This window comes from Strix uralensis, chromosome 7 (assembly GCF_047716275.1).
Source record: "Strix uralensis isolate ZFMK-TIS-50842 chromosome 7, bStrUra1, whole genome shotgun sequence".
Taxonomy (NCBI): Eukaryota; Metazoa; Chordata; class Aves; order Strigiformes; family Strigidae; genus Strix; species Strix uralensis.
In genome coordinates this window covers 34,782,142-34,808,191 of record NC_133978.1, presented here as the reverse complement: position 1 = coordinate 34,808,191, position 26,050 = coordinate 34,782,142, and the positions used below count along the sequence as shown (strand labels likewise).

At 38.3% G+C, this 26,050-nt stretch overlaps 1 protein-coding gene across 1 annotated transcript in view; it reads left to right on the top strand.

Moving 5' to 3' along the window:
- The window catches only part of HSPA12A (heat shock protein family A (Hsp70) member 12A), a 62,234-nt gene that overhangs the window by 2,089 nt on the left and 34,095 nt on the right, over positions 1–26,050 (top strand). The window contains exons 2-6 of the mRNA XM_074875369.1: positions 12,498–12,583; positions 14,758–14,885; positions 21,217–21,403; positions 22,292–22,396; positions 25,914–26,030. Of these exons, the coding sequence (XP_074731470.1) occupies positions 12,498–12,583; positions 14,758–14,885; positions 21,217–21,403; positions 22,292–22,396; positions 25,914–26,030 (623 nt within the window). The remainder of the gene's footprint in view (positions 1–12,497; positions 12,584–14,757; positions 14,886–21,216; positions 21,404–22,291; positions 22,397–25,913; positions 26,031–26,050) is intronic.

Below are 26,050 nucleotides of genomic sequence, written 5' to 3'. Positions count from 1 at the left end.
TCTGGCATTTTTAAAGCCATTGGCTCATAATTGGGTGACGGTGATTCAGCTGACAAGTTTTCCTTTATGGTACTGTCACCATATAAGCTTTTAACCTGAATATTTAGTTCATTCCCTCTGGGACAGCAGTTGGTGTTCAGCAGAGCTGCCCTGCTCTGTACCTGCAATATTTCCCCAAAGCCATAGTCAGCTAGTGAGGCCCCAAGAGCTCTGTTCTATCCAGAGGCTGATTTAGCTGATGCATGTATGGTGTAAGGGGACTTTATCCTAGTCTAGAGAGAGTGACCAGGATGTCTCTCAAATATATCACCAAAAAAATGTCACCAGGAGCTGGAAGAGGTGCTGCGGCCTCGGGTGTCGGCTCAAGTTAGAGCAGCCCTTGGGAGGCCAGTCCTTGGCAGGAAGAGCAGAATGCTGCTGCAGATACAAAAGACCTGATCCCTGCATGTAAATGTCAAGGTTTAGTATATATTTCACTTTCTGACAGTGTCACTGGTGGTGGGGGTTATATGTGAGTTGACTGGTGTCTCATCTTGTGCTCTCTTCTGCCAAATGCTTTTTTTTTTTCGTTGAGTTGATGTGACCTGCCGTGGTCAACTTCTCCCACTTTCATGGGAATGCTGTTGAAATTTTTGAGGCCCCTTCTGGATGTCATATCTGCTGTTGCAATTAAGTCTGGATTTTTTTTTCTTTTAAAGCTACAGGTGTGGTCAAATATTTTAAAATTTCCAGTTCCTTATTCTTCTAACCTGTTCTGGGTGATTAGTTCCCTTTTTGCTGCTGTCATCTACTATGATTTTGCTTATTCTATCTATAATTGCACTAACCAACCATCCCTTTCTTTAAAAAAAAAATCTTTAAAATATACTTTTACTTTTAAAACAATAGCGTCCAAAGGATCCTATCACCTCCATTTTCTGTACCTGAACAAACATCTGCCTTTTGATGATGTGTCAGATGGGATTTCACAAGTGTTTGGCACCATTTATGGTTTTAGAAACTTTTCTAAGACTGTCTTAGTCTGTAGGTATTGTGAAGGAGCAAATTTGCTTTCTTGGGTGTTTAAAAAAGCTGTGCTTGCTTTCAGTAAAGAATAAGGGAAAATGTGAAAGGAATAAACAACAATGCACTCAGTTGATGCTACTTCTGAGTAGGAGAACAAGAACAGTCATGACCTTAATTAGCTATGAAGCAACATGACCTTTTTGGGCAGTCTGTTCTTTTTTTAATGTTTTTAAGTAGATGCTGACAGTTTCCATATGCAGCTTAGTGAAATCTTTAGAGTATTTTGTCTGTCCATAAACGACTTCAGTTGCTTACTTATTCAGCTTCTGTACAGCACTTGTCACTTTTCTATTAAACAGCCTTGCTAGTTGAAAACAGAAATGGGTGAAACGCCAGGTTGCATCACTATCACGCAGGCTTGTTCAGCTGTATTTCTCCAATGGTGAAAGAGAGAGGTACCGGAAGGACTTGGAATCTGGTTCAGGAATGAGCTCTGAAGTCCATCAGTCGTGACTGTAACGCTCGCTTCACAGATGTTTTACTGAAGAGTGTGCAGCTGTTTGGTGATGTAAGGTCACAGATGTTGGTGCTGCGCTGAGGGAATGCTGCTGCCGAGTATGAACCTCAGTGATCTGAAATGCCTGGGATGTACCTGCAGACTTCATCTTCTTCACTGTGACAAGTGTCCTGGCTCCTGGGTCATTAAATTGAAACGGCCTCTTCTCAGTGACCAGGCACATTTTTGATCTAAAAAGAACATTCCACAGCTCTCATTACTCAAAATATGTCAGCTATGGCCCATGTGCTGTGCTGTTAAGAAACATAGTGATATGCATTTAAAATAAACAAATATAAGTTTAAAATTTTGCCATAACTACTACTAAAGCAGTGACTTTGCAGTGTTTTAAAATTAGGATCGCAGTGGTGAAGTGTGTAAGTAATCGGTATTAAAACAGGAAATTCCTTCAAAGTCTGTCTCAGAGGGATTTGAGAAAGGTTTTCATGTAAGTGAAAAGGAAAATGCAGTCAGTTTTAATAAAGTAAGTAAATAAATAAACGAAGATACTCAGACTGTGGAGGCCAGCATTCAGGCTGGGAAGCCTTTGTTCTCTACTAAGGGCTTGACTAAATGTCCTTACTCAGGTCTGCATCAGGGTGTGTCAAGGACATCAGAGAGCAGATTTATGAGCTGCATTGGTGTGCCTCGTCATTGGCACGCTGCTGTGATCTGGTCGTGTGTGAGAGTCATTTGGTGCTTGCTAGCCCAAATCAGTAGCTCTGTCGTGATTGATTTGCAGGGCTCTGGGCACATGGATCAGTTCTAAAGGCATCTTAATTTACAAGAACAAGAGACCTGGAGAGGGCTTTTCTTATAGCTGTTTCTTCTGTCAGTAGTTCCTCAGTGCTTGAGTCAACACTCTCGGGCTGTGCTCTGCAGACGCAGTTTCTGAGGAATATTGAGAGAGATTTCTAGTAATTGTTATCAGAGTCGAGAAAGAAGTGTGTATGTGAATGGAGTTTCGTAATGGCAATTTCATGTCATCTGGGGGAGTTTATTCACTTACTCTCTCTGAAGAAAAACCGTCTCTATTGCAGGAGCCTACCCAACCTGCGCTAGTTTCCTTGGAGAAGGAGGCAGAGATAAATTATTCTCCTTATGCTACTTTCTTCTCCCATAGGGAATAATCTGGGAACCCTGCTTCGATTTGTCCATTTCTGGATACATCTTACGTTCTTAGTGCTGTTCAGGACCTCTCTCTAGGGTTGAAGCAGTTTCTCACGAAGGGTTTTACAGTCCAGAGCACTCCATGTCCACCTGACTCACACAGCCTTTCCTTGCGAGGCTCTGTGTTTGTATTCACACTTTCTTTTTTCCTGTTCCCTGTGAAGTCTGAAGAGTGAGTCTTTGGGTGTCTCTCTCCTCCTTACAGCGATTGGGTGATTTTTCTCTGTTAAGAGATAATAAGAACATTAAAATCACACTGTCTTTAGTATGTCCTTGCAACCTTGCCATTGTTTGAGCAGTGCATTCCTGTGACAACTTGTTCTTGTGGACTTCATCATCGTTTGAGGACTCTTGATGCCTTCTCCATGCTTAAAGATCAAATACCTGCGGTTATACTAGGCTGACTGGCAACTAGCCCCATTCCCTGGTGCCAAACAGATCCAACAAATTTAACATCTCTTTCTCAAGTTTCCATGGATACCTTAGTAGAGCACATGCTGTAATCAGAATGGCAGGGCATGCCATTTACAAAAGCTTTCAGTATTGTCATTATGGAACTGCTGCATTCAAAAATCAACCTTTTGTAGTAGCTTTATTGCTTACTCAGCTATGTCTCCTTATGATTTTAGCCATAGGAACTGCTCTGCAGGCTTGTCATGGTGACAGTGTAGCTTTTCAGCTGGCTATCTGGCTGGTTGGTGTTGGTCTCTGTGCTGTCTATGCACAGTCATGGCACTTGATTGTAAGCCTGACGAGTGCTAGTATAAAAACCTCTGGAAATGGATTTTGTTTGATGGCTGCATGGTTTTGTGATCTGCTCTACAAACCCTAAACATGTACTTTCTTCTGTCTGTGGCTTCTCTCCTCATAAGGTATTTTCCTTTAAGCCTGATAGCTGGTCTGTTTTCAAGATTGTAAAATAAAAAGAATAAAGAAATACAAACTTTTGATTTAGCTATAAAGTGTCACTCAGAAACTAAATCAATAGCCGTGGACTGTGGATTCACAGAAGACTTTGCTAATGAATTGTCAGATGTGATACCAGTTTTTGAAGTTTTGCAACAGCTAATATTCTCTTATTTTCCCATGTTTGATCAAAATCGGTTTTAACAGCCTTGAAGAATATCAAGGGATTTATGCATAGCATCACTCATACTGACTGCTGTGAGAAGTAATGGTTATTCTAGTTTGGCTATTCTTTTTACCCTGTCTCCCTCTTTGGTGTGTGTTTTTTTGGTTGTTTTTGTTTTTTTGTTTTTTTGTTTTTTTTTTTATAGGGGGAGGGAGAGAGGTTTGTTTTCTGTTGTCAAGACTCTGCAAATGTGTGAATCATGTTTGGCATTCCTGAAGATTGTCAAAATGAAGCAGATAAACATTTTCAAGTATTTTTTCCAATTCATGTTTTAAGAAAAACGAGTCACTGCATTCATCCAGCTTGATGCATTGCAAGATACTTTGTGAATCTAGGAATGCTTGATACGTAAATAACCTTCTTGCCTTCTAAGTAAACAAATACCCTCAAAAATGTTCTTATTCCTGTGTGCTGAATGCGTGGTCTGGAAAAGCTGAACAGTAATTCTTGTTCAGTCTTTGCATAATATTCCTTTGAATATCTTGATCTAGAAAGGTAAATCAATTGCATTGTTTTCAGGATGCAATTGTGTCTTGAGATGGTTCTTAAATAGGATTGCAGTAAAACAGGGATTTTATAACTCTCTAACCTTTTGATCATGCTTTTTAAGAACAAAAAGCAGCCAACTAGCCCACCCTCAGCTGGTAAATGGTGTTTTTTCCCCCAAAAAGTGATTAGCATCACAAATGTTCTGTTTTATGAGTGTGGTCTTGGGAATTAGAGCATAATCTTATTAGGGCCATTCCTGACAACCTTGCAGTGAGCCACATAGATGAGATAGGTGACAGACATGATGATGGAGGAGAAGCAGCAGGAAACCTTTTCTAGGAGGATATCTTCACAGAACCTAGGTTCTATACATCTGTGTTTTGTTTTCTGTTTCTTGTATCTTTCTGTTTGGGAGCAAGGAGGGAGGAGGTGAGACATATAGGAAAACAATGCTTGCACAGAGGCAAATAGTGAGAGGAAGCCTGAAGGAAGCAAGTTCATAGAAGAGCTTGTTGAAGGAAGAGAAGGTTAGCTAGTGCGTATTAAAGGTGACTATTACAGAACTATATCTGTAGAATATTTAGAAAGACCCTGGAGAGTTGTCTTCTACCACTTTGAGCTGCAAAATCTGATATTAACCCACCTTTATCAAAACATGCAGTCTGCCCTCTCTGACATGTAAACCAGGATCAGTTTTGTCTCTCCTAGCAGCAGTACATGGGTGAGGAAGAGCAGGAATCTAGGAAGAGAGTGATCACTGCAAGGCGCTGCTGACAAGTTCCCCAACCCCCAGGCTCTGGAGTGTGAGCAGGTTCTGAGCAAGTGGGAACCACATCCGGACTGGAAGAGAAGAGGGAGCTGACTGACCACAAAAGCTGGAAAGCTCTCAGGTCATTCAAGGTGGAGCTGGATTTAAGACCTTACAGTGTGGATGGTTAATGGGTTTGAGTTTAAGGCAGCTTTAAGGCCAGACTTAGCTATTGATAAGGACCTGGCTGAGGCTTTACAGACCCAGCTTTGAAGTGTGCAAGGGAGTGTGATAGTCCTGTTCTAGTCCAGTTTACCAAGCATTAGCGAGATCAGATCAAATCTAGGTAAAATAGTTTAACCTGTCAAAAGAGGAAAGGTGAATGTAACCCCTGTGGCATTTTCAGAAGGTTATTGTAAGTTCTTGTGTGTTTCTTTCATCTTGAGTTCACAGAAAATAGGTAGTGTCTTTTGGTTTCCCTTTATCCACAAAGTGAGTGATGGGATGAACCTGGGGTGCTTTTTTGATACTCTTAACAATAATGTTAAAAACTTAAATTATCTTAGAAAGCTTGATAGCATAGTGGCAAAGTAATTCCTCCAGTCAAACTATAATCATGATGGGAGGCAATGTAAAGGCTTAAATGAAAAAGGTCAAAGTTGTAATGAGGAACATGTCTTATTTTTAGCATTTTATCCAAAGAATTGGGAGATTTTTTACTTAGGAAATCACTGTGCTCTAATTGGTATCAATGCGATGAATACCAGTCCTTTGAGTGACCGATTGTTATGAAAGGGTATCAGGAAACTTGGATTTGTATCAGAGATTGGCTATGGCTGTATTCATAGAAAGGAAGTATATTGCAATCTTCAACAAACCAGCTGGATGCCTACTGGCGTTTTAAAACAAAGAACTCTGATTCCATTGATGGTAATAGCAGTGGTCTCATTGGTTTCAGTAGAAACAGAAGGTTCTTACTTCTGATATGAAATACAGAATCTTTTTATTATGCTTAAGAGTATTTTAAGTGGGTTTTTTTGTATTTGCTTCTCTCCGTCTCTTTTTTTGTTGTTCTATAATTATTTTCAAAGGCCATCTTTGTATTTGCAGTAAAATGCTCTAGGTTGTCATCTTACATTTGGAAGCTGTGACATTTTGTGCTTAATGCAAAGCAAAATCTCAGTGATAGAAAAAGCTGAATAAGGCTTTCTTCATCAATGCAGCAGTTGCCAGCTAATAGCAATATGGTAAACCCTTCCTTTCCTGTTGTGCAAGCATCATTAGCAAGCTTTGCTCAAGATGATATACAATGTTTTGAATGAGAAATGATGTTTTTAATTCCTTTCTTTATTGCCTGATGGCTACCCTATACCCATATTTCACTCAGTACATATATATATATATATTTTTTTTTTTTTTTAATCCAAAGATATTTCCTGAATGGAAAATGAAGAATATTGCAAAGATTTTGATATGACCATCAACCTGACTGAGATCATAGCTACATATAGCAGTCACTCACACTAACTGGATGGCTGGAAATTGCAGAAAAATGGCCATCGGGTATGTGCAAGTGTTTGATCTGTGAAAATGATCAGTATGTGCACGGTAAATTCATTTAACTTGAATTTATTGGACCCATAAAGATTAGCTGCAATAGTGGCATTTTTAGTAGGTCTAATGCATCCTGAGTTACCCCGTGCATCTGATTCATCAGCCTACAAATGAGAGGCTGAAGGGATTGGGCATATGGAACAGCGGATATGCATTACACAAATCGAAAAACATTACTGCAGCTTTCCTTTTGAGGCAGGGTGGTGTACTGCAGGCGTTCTGTTGGGAGTTTGGGAGAGCCTGGAAAAGGGTGTGGTATCGAGGTCTTTCCAGTGGGTCTTCAAGCTCAGCTAGAGTCTCAGATCTGCATGATGTATGGAATTCATCGCTTTGTACATTATGGGTTGTGAAAGCACTTAAAATGCTAGAAGTATCTGAAATAGGGAATAGTATTGATCCTATCGTGGATTCAGAAAATCATGAGAAGAGTTTAATTAGCAAGTGTTGGGTTTCTGACCATTCTGACAGGAGAGAAATAGAAATGATTTCAGATACGTTGACCGGGGTATAACATACGCACTAGTGTTCAGGCATGTTCCTGCAGAGAGGTGATTTCCTAGTGATGCTGCCTGTTTTCATGTTTGCAAAAGAGCTGTAGGAGATCCAGACCACGATGGGTCCCTTTCACCATCACTTGGAAGTGAGGTCTGTGAAGGTCTGTTCCTGGCCAAACCTTCTCTTCTGTAGGCATGACTCTTAAGTACTGCAAAATGTGTCTGAAAAGGTCCGTGTTGGAGTTTCTGATGGCAGACTTATGGCTTGATGCCTTTTTGTTTTGTTGGGTGGTGGGTTTTTTTGTGTTGTTTTGTTTTTTAAAGTTTTTTCTTTTCTATATGATAAACTGGTGACATGAGACAGTCAGAAATTTCCCCCCTTCCCTGACCTGACTGCATTTTTGTGCTTTATGGCGTTGAGCAGCATATCCCACTTCCTGGATTCCTGCTTTTACTTGTGTTAAACTCGTACTTAGAGACAACGTGTGCCTGCAAAAACTTTAGCTTATCTGTTGTCTATGTTACTTGGGTTGCAGGGAACCTTCTGATAGCAGAGAATCCATTGCGATGCCATGTCACTTCGCCGTTGAAATTAACGGTTTCCCTATTATGTGAAGCAGAAAATTTTGCTGATACCTGGTGTAGCTGTATTATATATAGTTAAATATTAAATAAAAGCTGAATTTGATAGAAAAGAGAAGATTTTGTGTAGCTGCTGAAAAAAATTTTTGTTTTAATACCACCTTAGTGACTTGTGACTGCAAGGTTTAGCAGTCATCTTTCTTAAAGCAGGTTTAAGCCTGCTGTCTTAAAACGGATTATCTGGGACTGTAGTGGTCCATGTCTGATTACTTTCAGTGGTTCACAAAAACTTACTTATCCTGAAAAGGAATGCATGGCAGGGGCTCCCAAATATTGAGAATAGCTGAAGATATCAGCTGCCATTAACCGATCTGTCAAATTAAATAAGGAGCTTGTCCTGCTCTCTATATCTATGATAAAATCAGATTCAGCTGAACATGCCATCAGTGAAATGTTCACACTGCATCAGCTAAGTTCTTATAAATGCTCTGGACTTTGCTTTTACTCTGTGTTCTGTGACACTTAAAGGTTAATCCTTCATTGCATTTTGTCATCAGCTTTCTTGCATTTTGTTGAAACCTGGAATGTGGCTGATCATTTACGGAAAACCAGAAAAAGCTAAACTGATTAGCTGTTGCAGGAAACTACAGAAAATAAACCCTTGTGTGTGTTTAGATGAAAAGAAAGAATACTTTAAATTAAATCTGCTAAACCAGCAATTGCAGCTAATATGATAATGGACATGATTCATTATTAATACAGTATCTGCTGATCTCCTAATTTCACCAATTCTGTAATCGTTTGGGGATTTGCAAATCAGATAGGACCTTTTGAATGTTAAAAAAAAAATGCTGAAAATGAGTTGTCTTTATTTTCCCTTTGTTTTCTGGTCACCTTGAAAATGCACAAGGTGTTCTTTGGCAATTGCTTAGGTTAGGACTAAAGTCAGAAATTGTAATGATGTGGTCACATTCATTCTATACACAGTTAAATTATCCAAACATACACAGTCATATTTCAGGTAAATGTTCATATTATTCTTTCATAAATAAATTAAAGAATTTGTATTCAAGAAGTTTGCATCATATTTAGAAAGTGTTTATTTTAAATATTGGTGTGTTTGAATAATTTGGATTCTAAATCAGATTCTTCCATTTATTTTGGTGTGCAAATTGTCAAGAATTAAATGTTTATTTAACGCATGCTGTTTAGCTATATTTTTTTTCTTGGTATGTAGTTTGACACAGAGATCCTTAGTAAACATGGGAGATAAAGCTGGAACTTGAGCTATGTGGGACACTACTTGGTGGTGTTTTTTCATTACAGAAGCATTAATAAGTCATCCTGCTTTTAAGAACTTATCTGAATACCATGATACTATCCAGGACATCTTTTTAAATTGTTAAGAAGAGGAATTTACTCAAAGTCTAGGCATCTTTTTTCTGTTGCATGATTGCAAATCAGGTTCCTTGCAATTCTTTTCCCATTCTCTGGCTTGGAACAGATGCAATTTTTGTTTTTTGTTTTTTGTTTTTTTTTTCAGATCAACCAATCACAGTCCTTCAGAAATAAGAGATTTTAAATATCCTGGAATATCCGTGCATTTACTGCTGTTCAGAACACAGTTGTAAAAATAGTGACACATGCACGTTTTTTCCCCAAGCAAATACAAACTCAACAAAGTATTAAAGCTCCCACAGGGACACATCTATTTTAAGACCTTTCAGTTTATATAGGGTAGATAGTATAATATTACAAATTTCTTAATTTCATTTGCTTTTTAACAACTGTTTCACTACTTGTTAGAAGAACTCTTGGTATTAAATCCAGAGTGACTGGCTTCCAAGCCATTTTCTGTAACTGCCAACTGCTCAGATAAAGTTTTTTAGGTTCCCAGTATTCTGAACTGCGCTTACTCATTTTTTAGCTCTGCAAACTCTCTGATAGTGTCAGGGCCTGCTTTAACAGCTGGGTTGGAATATAACAATTGTGGCTGCTCCAAGTGTTGCACATCATTAGTTAGTAGTCCCATGAAATGGGTTGCAATGTAATGCAACTGTTGCTTGTGCCAACATGATAGCAACTCAACAAAATCACTGTAACGGTACATTTTGGTTAAAATTTTTAGTTTGCTACTTTAGAGGTTGCAGCATTGCCTTCCACAATTTTCCTCTCTTGATCCAACAAAAGTCTAGGCTGGTGACATTTAAGAATCATTGCAGAATTATTTTGTTTAGCTGGGTATTTGCAGGAGCAGCCATGAATATAGTACAGAATGGTCGTGGACGTGGAAGGAATTTTTTTTGTCTGGTCAAAATATATTGATAGATCACCAAGAGTTTAATGTGCCAGCAGAGTTGAACAGTTGATGAGAATTAGAAGTTAGCCCTTCCACAAATCCAGCCTTTATGCATAAGTTTTCAAGAGCATTCTGAAAGTGAAATGGACAATTTATTTTAAAGATTTTCAATGAAAATATCTAAGTCTGTTTTCTGTTTTAAGCAGTATTTTTTTATGGGTGGCTAAGACAGATCTCTGATCTCTGCTTAACATTTTTTTGTTAGCAAATATTTTTATACTTGTGGATGCAGTGAGTGTCCTTGTATACATTTTAGACTTCTTGATTATCACAAGTTAATTGGGTTGAATAAATTCTTGATAGACCACCGCCCAAGTTAGCACAGTTGCGTTGGATATGAATATTGCATTGGTTATTTAATCACTGCTCTCTGAGAGACAAAAAATGTGTATACTGTCACACAGGATTTTTTGAGTTGCATGTAGAGCTATAAATAACTTCTCAAGGTACACCCAGGCTCATAACTGAAGACAGGCTGGAAAACAGATTGCTGAAACATGAGTGCTGAAACAGGTAACAAAAAGAATTAGTAACAAAGAGAAACACTGAAAACACATAGATAGGGATTTGATGTCTACGTTTTTGTGCTTCAAAGCCTGCATCCTAAGTGGGGGAAATGTACCAGTTTCCAAAGATGTTAAGTCAGTATTGCCATGTCCTGGTCCGCTCAGGAAGTATTGGTTCAGATCCAGTCAGGAACAAACAGCAGGGTGCAAGGAACATATTTTGTTACTAATTCTTTTTTTTTCCTGTGCTGAAATATTGTTCTTCAATTTTATGAAAAATGCCATGTTGATGGTACAAAAATTAATCTGTTTTGAAAAGAGGAAGAAATTGTACAAAGGAGTCTGATAACAGCATCTGATCCAAATATATCTTAACAAGCCGAGCAGATTCTGTGCTTGTCACATTCGGCCTGTGGCTTTTTGTACTTTGCCATAAAAGAAGTAACATAACATATTCTTGAAGAACTTGTATAGGAAATGTGAATATTTTGCTTCTCCAAATGCTTCTGAAGATCAGGCTGAACATGTGTATTACAACTTGAACACAGATAGATGTTGTTACAGGAGCAATATTAAGACTTGGAGGAAGATTATTTTTCTTTCAGCAGATTATCTAATAGTCACCTACTGCAGAGTTTTTGCATCTTCCCTGGGAAACAACACATATTTGATTACCAGGAGAAACAGGATTCTTCATTAAGTAGTTCTAAGGTCTGTTCTTGGAGAGCAGCTTCTGTGTCATCTTAGAATAAATGCTCTGACTTGTCATTCATGTCTAGGAATTACGTGCTAGGCATAAATATGCATTTTATTGTGTGGTACATCCAAGTAGGTGATAAAAATATGTTGAAATGTATAATTTAATATTGAGTATGGTTATTTAGAGACATATTAAATAATTCTGCTTAACTTCTAATTAGTTCGTATTCTACAGAAGATAATTCAGTAAACTCAAGGATGAAATTTAGGGGCAGGGGGGTATGACCGTGGACAGAGTGTGTGGTACCTTTTCTACATTCCATTTTGATAAACTATTGCGGTCTTCATAAGAGAATATATTATATATGAATCCATCTGAGTCGTCAGTTCTTAATTATTTTAACAAGCCATTTCCTTTTCAATCATCAACAGGGTAAATACAAGAAGGAAAAATACAAATAGTGTGTTACGCATTTGTCACTCATTTGGTATGTTCCTTTAAATGAAATTTCACTATTGTATGCAGGGTAGAAATATTTCTTTGATTTGTTAATAAAACTTTCCTTTTTCCCAGCTGAACTCTGTCCTGCACTAATATTAACAGCTGCAAGATGTTTCAGTGCAGAGGGTATTGAAGAATAAAACCAGAGACAGTATGGGGAAAGTTTCAGAATAAAGGTTCATGATGGAGTAATTGCAACTTTAGTATTGTCAAATCGATATTATCTCCACTTTGTCTCTTAAAATGAGTCTGTCTCTTTTGATCTCACAACTTGTGTTTCGTTTCTGCATTCATACATTTCAATCTTAGGCCATTAATGTGAGTGTATAGTGTTCAAGTTGCTTGTATCAACTATGACTTCTGAATATATTTAGGAAGACTTAAAATTATACATGGTAATGTAATAACAAAAGAATGGAAGTTAGTCATGAAGGTCAGACAAATATTTTAAAATCAAAATTGCAGTTGTGTTTTAGCACGTTGTAAGGGCAAAAATTATGTTTTATGCGGTGGCTGTGGAATTTGCTTTCTTTTTTAGCAGATTTGTTACAACAGGAAAATAGAGTAGCAGTATGTAAAAAAACCTGTCCTATCCTACTCATTCTGCTTACTGACACTGAAGAACTTGTGTTTACTTTCAGATGCAGTTTCCACATCTGCTTACTCATCACCGGCCAAAAGTTTGGGAGACCCTGGAATAACGCCACTGTCTCCATCGCATATTGTGGTAAGAAGTGCACTCTTAGCATACACTGTATATTGACATTGCTTTCTCCTGCCTGTTTAGTGGGACATAATTTCTTTAGAAAGTTGTCATTTCCTCACATAGTGATCCCTTTTATGTTATCCATAGTCTCCAGTGAAATTCTGGTTGCACTGGGGTTGGTGACAGAGCTCTCATTCATTTCATCCTCACAGTTCCCAAGTTCTGTTCCTGTCTCTATCACTGATTTGTTTAGGCAGCCCCTGAAAAATCTCATTCTATTAAAAAAAAAAAAAAAAAAAAGGATATATATGAGACTTGACAGTAAAATCCAAATTCCCAGAGAAAAGAATCTCCCCTAACACACAGAGAGAGAACCTCAAAATAGAACTGTTTTCATTTCTTAAGGAAAATAGCCACTTCTATAAGCATTTAGAAGCAAGCAAATGTCCCGTAAAGGTAGTGTGTTTTAATCTTGTACGTCATGCTCGTTTTGTTGATAAGCTCCCATTAAAACTAAGTCCCATCTGTTTTTAAGGTCATCTGCATCATCTGTAACACAGTATATGCACGGTGTATTTCTTGATTTTTGGAAGGGATAATGTTCAGAACACATTGCTGCCCTTGTCAGATTTCTTCCTTACCTTTCTTAATCAAGTTCAGAGTTGTGCAACATCCCTCTTCAGGATTTCCAGAGTGTTCTCTCATAAATTTTTGCTTTTATTCCCTTCTTTCTCCATATACTCTAGAACTTCCCACTTTTACTTCTGTCATACTGATGAATTTATGTCCTCTTTCAGTTAGATTTGCTCCTTAAACTCTATGAGGAAGACATATAAATAATATATCACCCTAGTTGAAAAGATTGATTAGGAGAATCCAAACAAGTCTTTCATTATTTGGGACCAAACCTTATTACTCTTGTTTCTCCATTTTGAGTAGCAGGCCTATGGGCTGATCTTGGAAGATGTAGGGGTACAATAGAAAGGTACTGGAAGTAGCAGGCATGGAGATAACAGGGATAATGTGAGGAAGATGGTGTAACACTGCTCATAGAGTGAGGACATTTGGCAGTTCCTCTGTGAAAGGTAGTACAATGTTATTGAGAGTAGAGGCTGAGCAGTAGTGGTGGAGGATTCAGACATACCCAGTACAGTAATAGGTTGACAGGTCTGTTCCATGCTGATTTTGCCAAAATGATGTGTGTGCAGACAGGTGTATTGTCCTCCTTTGCTCTCTACCTGCCTGTAGCACGTAGCCCTTTCACCAGTGTTTTCAGCTCGTTCTCTTCCTGTCTTGCTAAGCTGTCAGTATTTTAACCACCATCAGCATGCAAAGAGTAGTTCCTTGCTGTTCATTACTTACTCCTCCTTTATGTAGAATTTGTGTAAGGCAACAGCATAGTGGGGAGTGGTACAATTCCTTGTTTATTCATCTCATGCTTTATATCACGTTGTTATGATTTGGGCCAGAACCCTTCACCCTCTTCTAGTTAAAGTTCCCACGTTGCCCTTGGCTGTGCTCTTCAGGGATTGCAGGATTACAGGTAAAAGGCAGGGAGAAGTATTCAAATTCACTATAAGCAGCTGAACAGCTCTCCACATTCTAGCACAAACAGGAGGAAAGAATGTATATAGTGCTTACAAAATAAGTGTTATGTAAATTCCTCATAAATAAATAATTACAATGGGATATAAAGCTTATTGCTGTGTTTCAGGCTGTTCTGTCTCTACTAGTTTTGAATGGTAGTAGTACCTCATGTTCAAGGTTATGGCACAGTTAACTCCCCAAACCATCAAATAAGTCCCAAATATACCACACTGATGGATATACACATATTCTTCAGATGATCAATTTAAGGAGAAAAAAATCACACCTATAACCTAGTGTTTTGCTGTAAGTTTTAATGATACAGGATAATAGCTATTCCAAAAAATCAGTATGAAGGAAACTTTTGATTCAGAAGGTTATCTGTAAAAGGCTTCAGCAAATATGTTGAGTTGTATATTGAATTTCCACTTCATTGGAATGTATTGCTTTCTGGTATCAACTTTTGTCACAAATGCAGCTTTGGGGAAATCCTTATTTCCACTGAAGAGATAAGTGTGTCTTAGAGAGCAGAAATACTGACGGGTAAGACAGGTTGCAGTTATTCTAATCAGTGACTCAGTGTCTGTTTTGCTTCTGCTATTTAACAGAAGGACTCTGATGCAGATGATGCTGTAGAACAGTTATTTCTTGTTGTTGTGGCTATTGATTTTGGCACAACATCCAGTGGCTACGCCTACAGCTTCACCAAGGAACCAGAATGTATTCATGTAATGAGGTAAGGGCTGCAATGCAGCATTTAGTTTTCGATCATGGTAACATGAATTGTCTGCAGTAGCTATAGATATTTTCTGCAGGAGCCTGAAGTGTCTAGATTTGTCTCGTGTTGCCACAGTGTACATCCTTCTCATGGTTATAGATTTTTGTTGAATCTTACTGTATTCTGATTTGCTTTAATAATCAATGTGAACATGCCCTCTGTTATTTTGCTAAGTTTATAAGATGACATAAGTAAAAGGAGGGATCAGTGAGTATTCAGAGTTGTTCAGGGAGCAGTGGTAATTATTAAGTTAGGATGCTCTTGTCTCAGGGATTGAGAGAAACTACACATTTATTAAGGGTCATGGAATTTCCCAGGAGCTGCCTGTCCCCTGGAATCATGCTTCTATACAGCTGTGTGTATCATGCTTAGTTACTTGCACTCAGAAACTGGTAGTTCATTTGGCTGATTTAAGCTTTTTAGCATTAAATTTGACTCACATCTCTGATAATTAACCAGTGATACTGGGAAATAAGCAGTCAAAAGGCATGAATGTGAAAATTAAGGTTTGATATGTAATCTGTTCTTTATTATATGTATGTAAGGGACAGACTTAGAAACTGTTATGTAGGGTTTTTTATTTTTCTTATTTCTTGATTAAATCAACACAATATACATCTAATGCCATCACAAATGCAAAAACTATTATGGCAGGTATCTGAAAGGGTTGTCCTACAAACCATTTTTATAGTGTTTTATAGTATTTTTAAAAGGTTTTTTTATAACTAAAACCCTATACAATTCTTATTAAATTATCTTTAAAATTACTATATTGTAACAAGGCCAAGATATAGATAATTTCAGGCATAAAGGTATGTATGAAAAGCTCAGCCCCAGAAGTTCTTCTAATCAAAGCTGCCATTAAAGCAGTTACGTAGTGTAGTTTGCAGCACTAATACTGAGAACAAAAGGGCAAAAAGACTAACTTGCTGTAGTCCAGTGTGATATACTGCAATTTTTCTAAGCTAGGATGCTAGCTGAATGCAGCTCTCTAAATCTCAGCAGACAGTATTGATTGTGCACTCAGCCTGTATATGGTTGCAAAGTATTTCAGAGATCTAATTCAGCTGAATGATTTGAAATAATGTCTAAAGGGAGCTAAGTTTTGGAATGGTATTATGCCATCCATTTGCAAAGATACCTACCATTTTCAGTAAGGACAAGTAATGCTTCAAGGACTTTTATGCATCTCATCCATCTATTGTTCTCTGAACGGCACAGGAAGATGCATGAGGCTAGAAGTCAAAGGACAGGCCACATGTTGCTGTCTCAGACAGGTTACAGGGTTGTCAAGTCAGAACCTGTGTTTATCAATTGCTGTTCTCTTTGACAGCAAATAATCAAATTCCTTACAGAATGAGGGAAGACATCTCTGAAGCTGTACCTGAGCAAGCCTAAATCCTATATACCGTGTTATTCCTACAATCTCTGTGGAAATTTTACTATGTGAAATCACTGCTGTTTCCAGGGATGTCCTTTAAGTGCTTTGAACTCAAAATTTTACCTTAGGACCTGATTTTGCCATTGGGTTCACCCTATACTGCAGTAAATTACAGACTAGATTCTCCTTCCAGTGTACCAGGATTCCTGCTGTAGGATATTGTAACATAGGTGCTGTGTGGCCAGCTGAGTATATTCCAAATCTTAATTGACATTTTACTACTTATGGTTCAAAACACCATATTTCCTTCCTTATGCAGTAATGGTAGCGTGATTGTGATTTCAGACCTGTGTAGATATTTTATGAGATACTGATGTAAAAAGAAATGCAGTAAATCAGTGTATTTCCAAGCAGAAGGGAAGAACATATTTGGGGGGAGGAAGTGTATTCAGATTTCCAACAGGTATTTCAAACAATGCAAAATATTTTAATACAAGAATTATTTTTTTTATATAAATCAAATATTTCTGGCAGGGAAGGGTTTTGGGGAAGATATAGTTGAAACTGACTTATGACATGATGTATATAATATTTTTATATATATTTATATATGCATACTCATGAAATCATGAAATTCAATTAAAAGAATGGTATATGTATCAAAATAAGGCTTCAGTAGTTCAGAAGGTATTAAGGGGTTCAAACTTTGTATATAATGAGGCTTACACGTAGGATAATTTACAAATATTTTAGCAGAGTAAACGTAACTTCCCGCTCTCACTCGAGAATGTTTACATTAAATAAAGCATACCAGTGATGCATGGTCCTCTTTGCTTCCTAACATTTTTTCCACCTTCCCTCCTTAGTGCTGATCCTTTCCAGACATTTAGGTTTCTGACTGCCTTTTAACAAAGCTGCTTTTCTGTAAATGTCTCGGTGAAGGGTAAGATGGGTTTATTTAGCAGGTCCTGCTTTGGAAGAGAGTGAACACACAGGGCTTTAGTACCAATTTGGAGTGTAGTGTCAGCAAAGTTGTGATTCTACTTATGTTTTAGAAGACAGTCATGTTTTTGACTGTGTGTGTTTATTTGTTGTGATGCCCAGTACTAAAAAAAAAAAAATAAGCATTGACCTAACAAAGTTCTTTAAGCAAATACTTGGCTTTAAATTTATGAGTAGCATCACTCATGTCAGTAGACTAAAGCATGTGTTTGGAGTTGGGCATGTGTTTCTAGATGGTAGATGAATGACTTCACTTTGATTGCATAGCATTAGTTACTGTTTTATCCCTTTTAGGTAATACTTCACACCTGTCAACTCTTGCTAGTTCCCCACGGCTTCTTAGTTGTGGTTACCTTCAGGCTCTCATTGCAGAGTAGAAGTACATGTTATGATGAGTGCTATTTTCTGCATACTTTGAGACTGTGAGTAAATGCATATGAACAGCCTGGCCGTGAGTTCAGCAAGCACTTCAGCAGGCAGGGCAGTGCCAGAGCCATAATGAAAGATAGAATGAGGTAATAACGTCACCTTTAAAAGGAATACATGAGATCTTACAGTTTTGAAAAACTCCTAGCGTTTTATATGCATTTACGTGAAGTTATAAATGTTTTAGCTGCTGGTTAAATAGCAACAAACTGAATGTATTTCACAAATGGAGAAAAATAAATGGAAAAACGCCTGTGATTATGAAACAAACTGCAGCCTGTCTTCGGAAGGAGGGAGAATGTTTTTTTTTCAGTGTAACTTTACTTCAACCTTCAGGTGTTTTTCCTTTTCCTTCTCTTCTCTGTTTGATTGTAATTCTTGGCAGACACATGCTTGCTTTTCTTCTGCATGCACACTCTTAGTGTGGCGTTTGGCTACATTTTGATGACCCCACTGCTTCATGTCCTTCACTGTTATACTGCAGCTCTGGATCAAATTCTCATCACTCTGCACGGATCACTCTTTGCTCTGTTAGCCAGATTCATGTGTAAGGAAGGGCATTTCTCTAACCTTAGTATAACCTTGTGATCCTTTCCACACTAACTTTCCTCTTGTCTCTATTTTCACTTTTAATATACAGTCAGATCTGGATCTACAGATGGGTCTATGCTGCTCTGTTGAGATGCTCCACTTTATATCAGCCTAGGAACTGGTCTCATATGTCTGAATTTAGGCAGAAATCTACCTTGGGTTCTGCTTGAATAGATTTTTAGCTTTGACCCTCCTTTGAGAAAATACCCCACACATGCATTTAGAGTACTGCTGGCTTGTATTAGTCCATGCGCTTAACAGGGATTTCAGTTTTTTTTTTTTTTTTTCCCCTAAGAGCATTATTACCATTATTTTGCCTGTATTGGGACAGTGAAAGAAAACTGCAAACAAAGGTGTTGAAATCCTAGCTCTACTGACTAGAAACCTCCACTAACTGGAGGGAGGCTAGGGCTCCTCCTGAGAAGAGTGTCGCAGTCAGGAGTTACTGTGCACATGCCTTTGCAGCTGCTTCTCTCTGGAAAAGATGTCACACAGGAATATTTTTAAATCTCTGCTTCCCCTTCTGTTTCCTTATTGCTCTTTCTGTGACTGAACAGTAGTACAGGCTGAGAACTTTAAAATGTGCTGAGCAATTACCATGTGTAGTTTCCGACAGAAACTCATCAGGAGTGAGCATTCAATTCTCTAGGTGGCTTTGAAAATTTCAGCCCATACCACTGAGCATCCATTTGTCTTAGTTTAAACTGCACGTTAAGTGTACTTATTCCGGAAAGAGAAAATGTGCCTAGCCATAATGAAAAATAAAGAAGTATTGTTATTAGCCCTGTCCTATTTATGGAATTTCCCACCAGTGACTCAGAATGAATCATTAATGATTCCAAGTGAAAATGATACCAGTCTGTCTCCTCTCTGCTTGCAGTGGGTGTGTGGGATTTAACAATCTGGTGAAATAGGCAGTGTTTTCTGTTCCTGGGCTGTGGGTTCCCAACTTCTTCACATTGGAACTATACGTTTGCTGTAACACCTACTCAAAGATTTTGGAGTTGACCAAGAACACTTCTAGCAGCAGGTTAGAAGAAATGACCTGGAGCAGAACCTTAGCCAGCTGATAATAGTTCAGAGGCTGAGCAGTGGGACTATGGAGGTTTAGGAAAGTTTGTTTGAGTGGATGAAGGTGGAATCCACTTCTCATAATGCTGTTCCTGCTTGCAGAGCAGTGGAATTGCTCTACACTGAAGTAGATTCATAGACATGATTCCCTGCCATTGCTCCTGCTGGTGCAAAAAAGGACAGATTTTGCTCTGTTTGATCTATTTGAATGGTCTGAAGGGTTCAAAGCACTTCAGAAGATCCTGTTCCATGTTACTTTGCCAAGTATTAACCCCTTAGATTGCAGTTTCCCATGTCAGTTGTCTGCCTTGGTCTGGAGGTCAATTAATTTTCAATTGGTTCAACTGTTTCTAAGAGTGAAATGGAAAAAAAGATTTTTTTTTTTTTTTTCTACGTAATCTTCCTATGTCACATAAGTACCACAGAACAAGGCAACCTTTTTGTGCTTCAGAACAAGGGCTTTGGCAGTACTATATTATGTATTTTGCTATCTTTAGAAAAAAGCAATCAACATGTGGTTTAATAATGAATGCAGTTGCCCGTACGATATTAATTTGTCTCCTGTTTGAGCTGTGTTATGATTATGTCTGAGAGCATAAAACAGATTTTCCACTGATGCCTTTTTAAGAAAATGCTTTCTGGTAAGTGTTTGTTTCCCATGCTGAAAGTACTTGCACATGGGGTGAGGAGGAACAGTAGTGCGAGTTTCTTGTTCTTCCATTCTGCTTTTCTTATGATGGAGAAATGAGAAGACAACAAGAATGCTCACAGCTGTCTCTGTGGTACAACTTTCCACTGTCTGACCTTGTTGTCCTGCCATGCCCTCCCCCGATTCCTGTTGCTGGGTGTTCCCATATTCGATATTCTTATTTATTTCCTTCTCCATTCTGTGAAACAAGCTTTGCGTTGCTTAGGCCTTAATACTTTTGTGCTTCTTAGGTCCTGAAGATACTTTGTTAATCTTCATAAGATAGGATAGTGTTATTTACCATTTAGTGGATGGTAGTGAGGGAAATGTTTTGGTGCCTGTAAGGTACTTGGCATTTGGATTGACAGCCTAAAATTTTTACAGCATTTTGGGCATGTAAAACAATAACAAAATCCGTTAACTTCAGGTGAGTAGAGAGTGCAATGCAGAGCGCTCAACATCTGCAGACATGCCTTCAGAGTTTCAGGTGTCCAGGAAATTAGACACATGATCAGATGTTGGTTGAACTGGCGTGTCTTGCTTCAGAGAACATTTTGTGACAGAAACAGGGATTTAATCGACTTTTCTGTAATGGTGTTCAGATGACTTAAACAGGTCCCTAATTCAAAATGGGGAAAATATCCCGTACAAGTAAGCATTCATGGAGTCTGATTGACAATTGGATAGGCCACTCATTGTGACGATTTGGGTTTCACTAGTAATGTTCTTGGATAATTACTTGATTTTTTTTTTTTTTTTTCCTGTACAATATTTATTACAAGCTTACGCTTGGTTTGAAAATTTAAGTGCAGAACAGTTTCCTTGTTAATTGTGTATGGCTTACTTCAGGGAACCTGTATTCTTATCAAAACCAGAGTATGATTATGTCCTTAAAAATTATACAACTAACTGCAAAATTTATAAAATTATCTGAAATGAAAATTACAGTCCTCTTTTCTTGGATGTGAATACAAGCACTTGATTTTCATATTATAAGGGTTGAAATCAGTATCTTTGGAGGGGAAAACAGTCTCTGCAATCTGCCACCACATTGGTTTTCTCATGATACGCTATTTTTTCTGCTGCTTTAAACATTTTCACTTACTGAAGCTGTTTCACTTGTTGGATAGACGATGGGAAGGTGGAGATCCAGGCGTATCCAATCAGAAGACACCAACCACTATCCTTCTAACACCAGAGAGGAAGTTTCATAGCTTTGGGTATGCAGCAAGAGATTTCTACCATGACTTGGATCCCACTGAATCAAAGCACTGGTTGTATTTTGAAAAGTTTAAGATGAAGCTACATACCACCGGTGTAAGTAATAACCAATTCTCTTGGATAATTGTGCATTTGCTACTCAAATTGTCTTCCTGTGGACAGTGCTAGATTTTTGCCTAAGGATTGTCAACTAGATGTGAAGCAGCTCTATTTCTAAGTTTAGAGAGTAAATAGAGTAAATTAAACTCCTCAGTTAACATTATGATTCATTTCACTTCTCACTGCATTTGGCAAGTGTATTTTGCCAGCCTGCTTTCTAGATCTTAGAAGTTCAATATCTGCTTTGCTTAGATCTCCATGTCCTAGTTTTCCTGAAATGTATAGCTGTCTAGGGAGTCTGCATGAGGTCGGTTAGTTCTATAAATTTACTCAGAAAGCAGAAATGGAATATAAGAGCCACACTGAACTCTAGCGCAGAGGAGAAAATTTACCCAGAGTTCATTGTCAAAACTGCAAGTGCAAATCATGTTGTTAATCTGACGATATTCTTACTGATTGTATTTTTGTCTTTGGGATTTGGCCAGTACTTTCTTTATTGAGGTGTTTTCTGGTTTCATGTGTTGGTGGGAAGCCAAAAATCTACACTTTTAACTCAACTTGGATTTAGATATCTTGCATATGCAGCTTTGTTACAATTAATTACACAGATACATTTATTGTAATTATTCAATATTTAGTCCATATTTCTCTCTCTGCCTGCAGTTATCTGTAGGCATGGTAGGTGTTTAAAAACAAAGTCTAAAATAAGCAGCAGATGTCATGCTCCAGGAAACTCAAGTGATGAGTTAGATCCTCTTCAGAACAATTTTGTCACTTTTTCCTAACCAGGTGAATAATGATGAATTCCCTTTCCTCAAGCAGTGGGAATTAATTTAATGTTTACCTTTTCCTTTTAAGAACTTCCAGTTATTTTCTTTCATGTAGAATCTTACCATGGAGACAGACCTGACAGCTGCAAATGGCAAAAAAGTCAAAGCACTTGAGATATTTGCTTATGCCCTGCAGTTCTTTAAGGAACAGGCATTAAAGGTAGGGTAATGCTTCCTTATCTAGATTTTTCTGTATTTATAACTGGTATAAATGTGAGCTTAACACTTCTAACCTTGTCAAGCTTTGACCTCAGTAGTATTTGATGTAAACAAAGCAAGGCAGCTGTAGAAACTCTAGGGGGGTTGTGGATTCTGGAGAGCTCACAATAGCCTGAAGTGATTTCCCCTTGCACAGGGGAAGCTCGATTCACTAATAGTAAGTGTATCACCATGATGCAGAGTTCTGAATATCTTTTTACCAGCTTAAATATTTTCTACTGCTTTTTTAATGAAAAAAGCTGATTTGAAACGAAAATTTAAAAGTGCAGGAGCTCAAGATCGGGAATTAAATATGAGGCTGGGTCCTGTTGTTATTCCCTACACTACTGCTGGGATGATGGATTGTTCTCTCTTCAAAGGTTCTCTCTCATGTTAAAGAGTTGACACTGTGAAATGCAGTAGGATGGGCACCTACTGATGTCTCCTGCCCCAACCTGACTTTGTCTTCACTCATTAAATAAGGGAAGTTGGATGAGATGGATTTATTCTGTAACAGAAAGATTATTAAAAGCTCATTTATAATTTGGTGACTTGAATCTCACTGTAAGTCTGTACAAGGATGACCTGCTGAGATGTACAAGCTGGCTAACCTGGTGGAAATAGTGTAATTATGCCAGTGCAATGATCTGTACAGGCCACTTGATTCCACTGAGAGGTTCAGTGTATTAGCCGACATGGAATTCTGCACCAGTGCAGATATACAGCCTCCATTACCCAAACCAATACCGGTACCTTTGCGCAACACTCCTTTATTCTGTTTTACACAGTTAATCTGTAGTGTGTGTGCCAAAGAGTTGCAATTAGGCTATGGTATTTTGGCCCTGTGCTGACCTTTTGCAGGGGTGAATTTCATGTTGTGCTGTGAGATAGAATCATAGAATTGTTTAGGTTGGAAAAGGCCTTTAAGATCATCAAGTCCAACACTTAACCTAACACTGCCAAGTCCACCACTAAACTATGTCCCTAAGTGCCACATTTACACATCTTTAAAATACCTCCAGGAATGGTGACTCAACCACTTCACTGGACAGCCTGTTCCAATGCTTGAAAACCCTTTCACTGAAGAAATTTTTCCTAATATCCAATCTAAACCTCCCCTGGTGCAACTTGAGGCCATTGACTTTGTATCCTATCGCTTGTCACTTGAGAGAAGAGGCTGACACCAACCTCTCTACAACCTCCTTTCAGGTAGTTGTAGAGAGCAATAAGGTCTCCCCTGAGCCTCCTTTTCTCCAGGCTAAACAACCCCAATTCCCTCAGCTGCTCCTTATAAGACTTGTGCTCTAGACCCTTCACCAGCTTCATTGTCCTTCTCTGGACACGCTCCAGCACCTCAATGTCTTTCTTGCAGTGAGGGGCCCAAAACTGAACCCAGTATTCGAGGTGCAGCCTCACCAGTGCCGAGTACAGGGGGACAATCACTTCCCCAGTCCTGCTGGCCACACTATTACTGATACAAGCCAGGATACCATTGGCCTTCTTGGCCACCTGGGCACACTGCTGGATCATATTTGGTTGCTGTCCACCAACGCCCACAGGTCCTTTTCCGCCAGGCAGTTTTCCAGCCACTCTTCCCCAAGCCTGTAGCACTGCGTGGGGTTGTTGTGACCCAAGTGCAGGGCCCGGCACTCAGCCTTGTTGAACCTCATACAACTGGCCTCAGCCCATCGACCCAGCCTGTCCAAACCCTCTGTAGAGCCTTCCTACCCTCAAGCAGATCAACTCTCCTGCCCAACTTGGTGTTGTCTGTTATTTGGTTCCCTTGATCCTGAATGCATGTTTATGCAGAAAAATCTAACAAGCATTAAGGAGAACCAAAAAGACAGACATTTGTTAGGGGCTTAATTTGTAAATTCACACTGTGTTCTGATGGACTGCCTCCATTTATATTGCTGGGGTTTTTTCTTTCTTTTTTTTTTTTTCCTACTGTGGCTGATGTTGATAGGGAAAATGCATTTTATTTTCCATTTCCCATTTGAAATGTTGCAATACTCATTTCTTGTAATATTCTTCTTGGGTCAGAAGACTGTTTTTCGTATTCTCCTGTGAAATACATGTCCCCTGTAAACAGTTTTTGAGATTTTTAAATCTTGTGTAAACAGTCAAATGTAAGTTAAGTACACATTGGCTTCAAATATGCCACTGTAACATCAATGTAAGCATAGTAGTTGCTGGGTCAAATCAGAATATTCCTTAAACAAAGACATTGTTTAAAATAGCCTTGTTGTTAAAAACCTACTTTTTTGAATGTGTTTAATTTATTCTCTGTGAGATCCCAGTCTATTTATGGCTACAGAGAAACAATCCTACCATTACAACTCAAATTCCACGTCTTGTCAAAGACTTATTTAACTAGATTTTGGGGTTGATTGTGGAGTCATGGATTTGAACCCATGCATAGTCTGGGGAGATTCTTAGTGAATATGAATGCTGTTGAGCACAATCCCATACATTTGCAGTGCTGCCTGTTCAGGGCTACATCCTTTCTTGATAATAAATAAATCCCTGTGATTTGTGAGTGCATGCTGAAACTAATTAGAGGAGTGATGTAAATGAACTGTTACTTTGGACTATAATCTGTCCGTTCCTAGTGCCCTGTGTAGTATAAAGGTACTACTTTTCTAGCGTGGATTTTTGAGCTGCAGCATAGCTAAACAAACACAACACCTTGGCACAGCACATGCAGAAACATTTTTTTACATTCTAAAGGCCTGTTGTTCACCTTTCTGAACCTTTCCCTGTTTGGATGGAGATTTAGATAGGACATATGGTAATGACATTTTACTTGGAACCTTTCCCAAAACATGTCAGTATATCACCTAATTTGCAAATGCAATACAGACTTTCCCCTTTTTAAGGGGAAAAAAAAGGACAATAAAAGAACTAAACTAGTCTTGAATGTTTGCTTAAAGCAAAATTTTCAAGGAGCAATCAGTCATTTTTTTTAAAGGGTTTAACTGTAACTTCCCTTGTTAACGGAGTTGTAAAAATTTTGATTTAAAGGTAAGTGGCGTATAAAGAATTCGTTGAAAAATTCAGATTGTGAAACATAATGTTCATCAGTGATACCTCAAATATTTTTCTGTGTATTAATCAAGATGTAAGTGTGAATTCTTCAAGCTAAGAGCAAATTCCACACTGTAACTAAGAATGTACATAAATGTTCTGCAATATTCAGCAGTGCATGAGCTGTTTTTGGAAAAAGTAACTTTTCTATGTCATGTTAAACAGCAAACTTCTCTATAGGCCTCCTTGAGAAGGCATCAACCCTAATCCCAGCTTTTGACACGGTAAAGCATTCTTGACAGGTTGGCAATAATTCTGATTTGTAGCATAGATGTAAGAGGAAAAAAGTTTAAAAGAGAAAGTTACTGTTGCTAGAGCCAGCAGAAAATAATGTTTTCTTATTAAGTTGATACCCATCATTTTGCATTCATCTCTATTTTCCTTTTATTTAGGAGCTCAGTGACCAAGGAGGCTCGGACTTTGAAAACACTGAAGTAAGATGGGTCATTACAGTGCCTGCTATTTGGAAGCAGCCTGCAAAGCAGTTTATGAGACAAGCTGCCTACAAGGTAAGATTACGGACTGAACG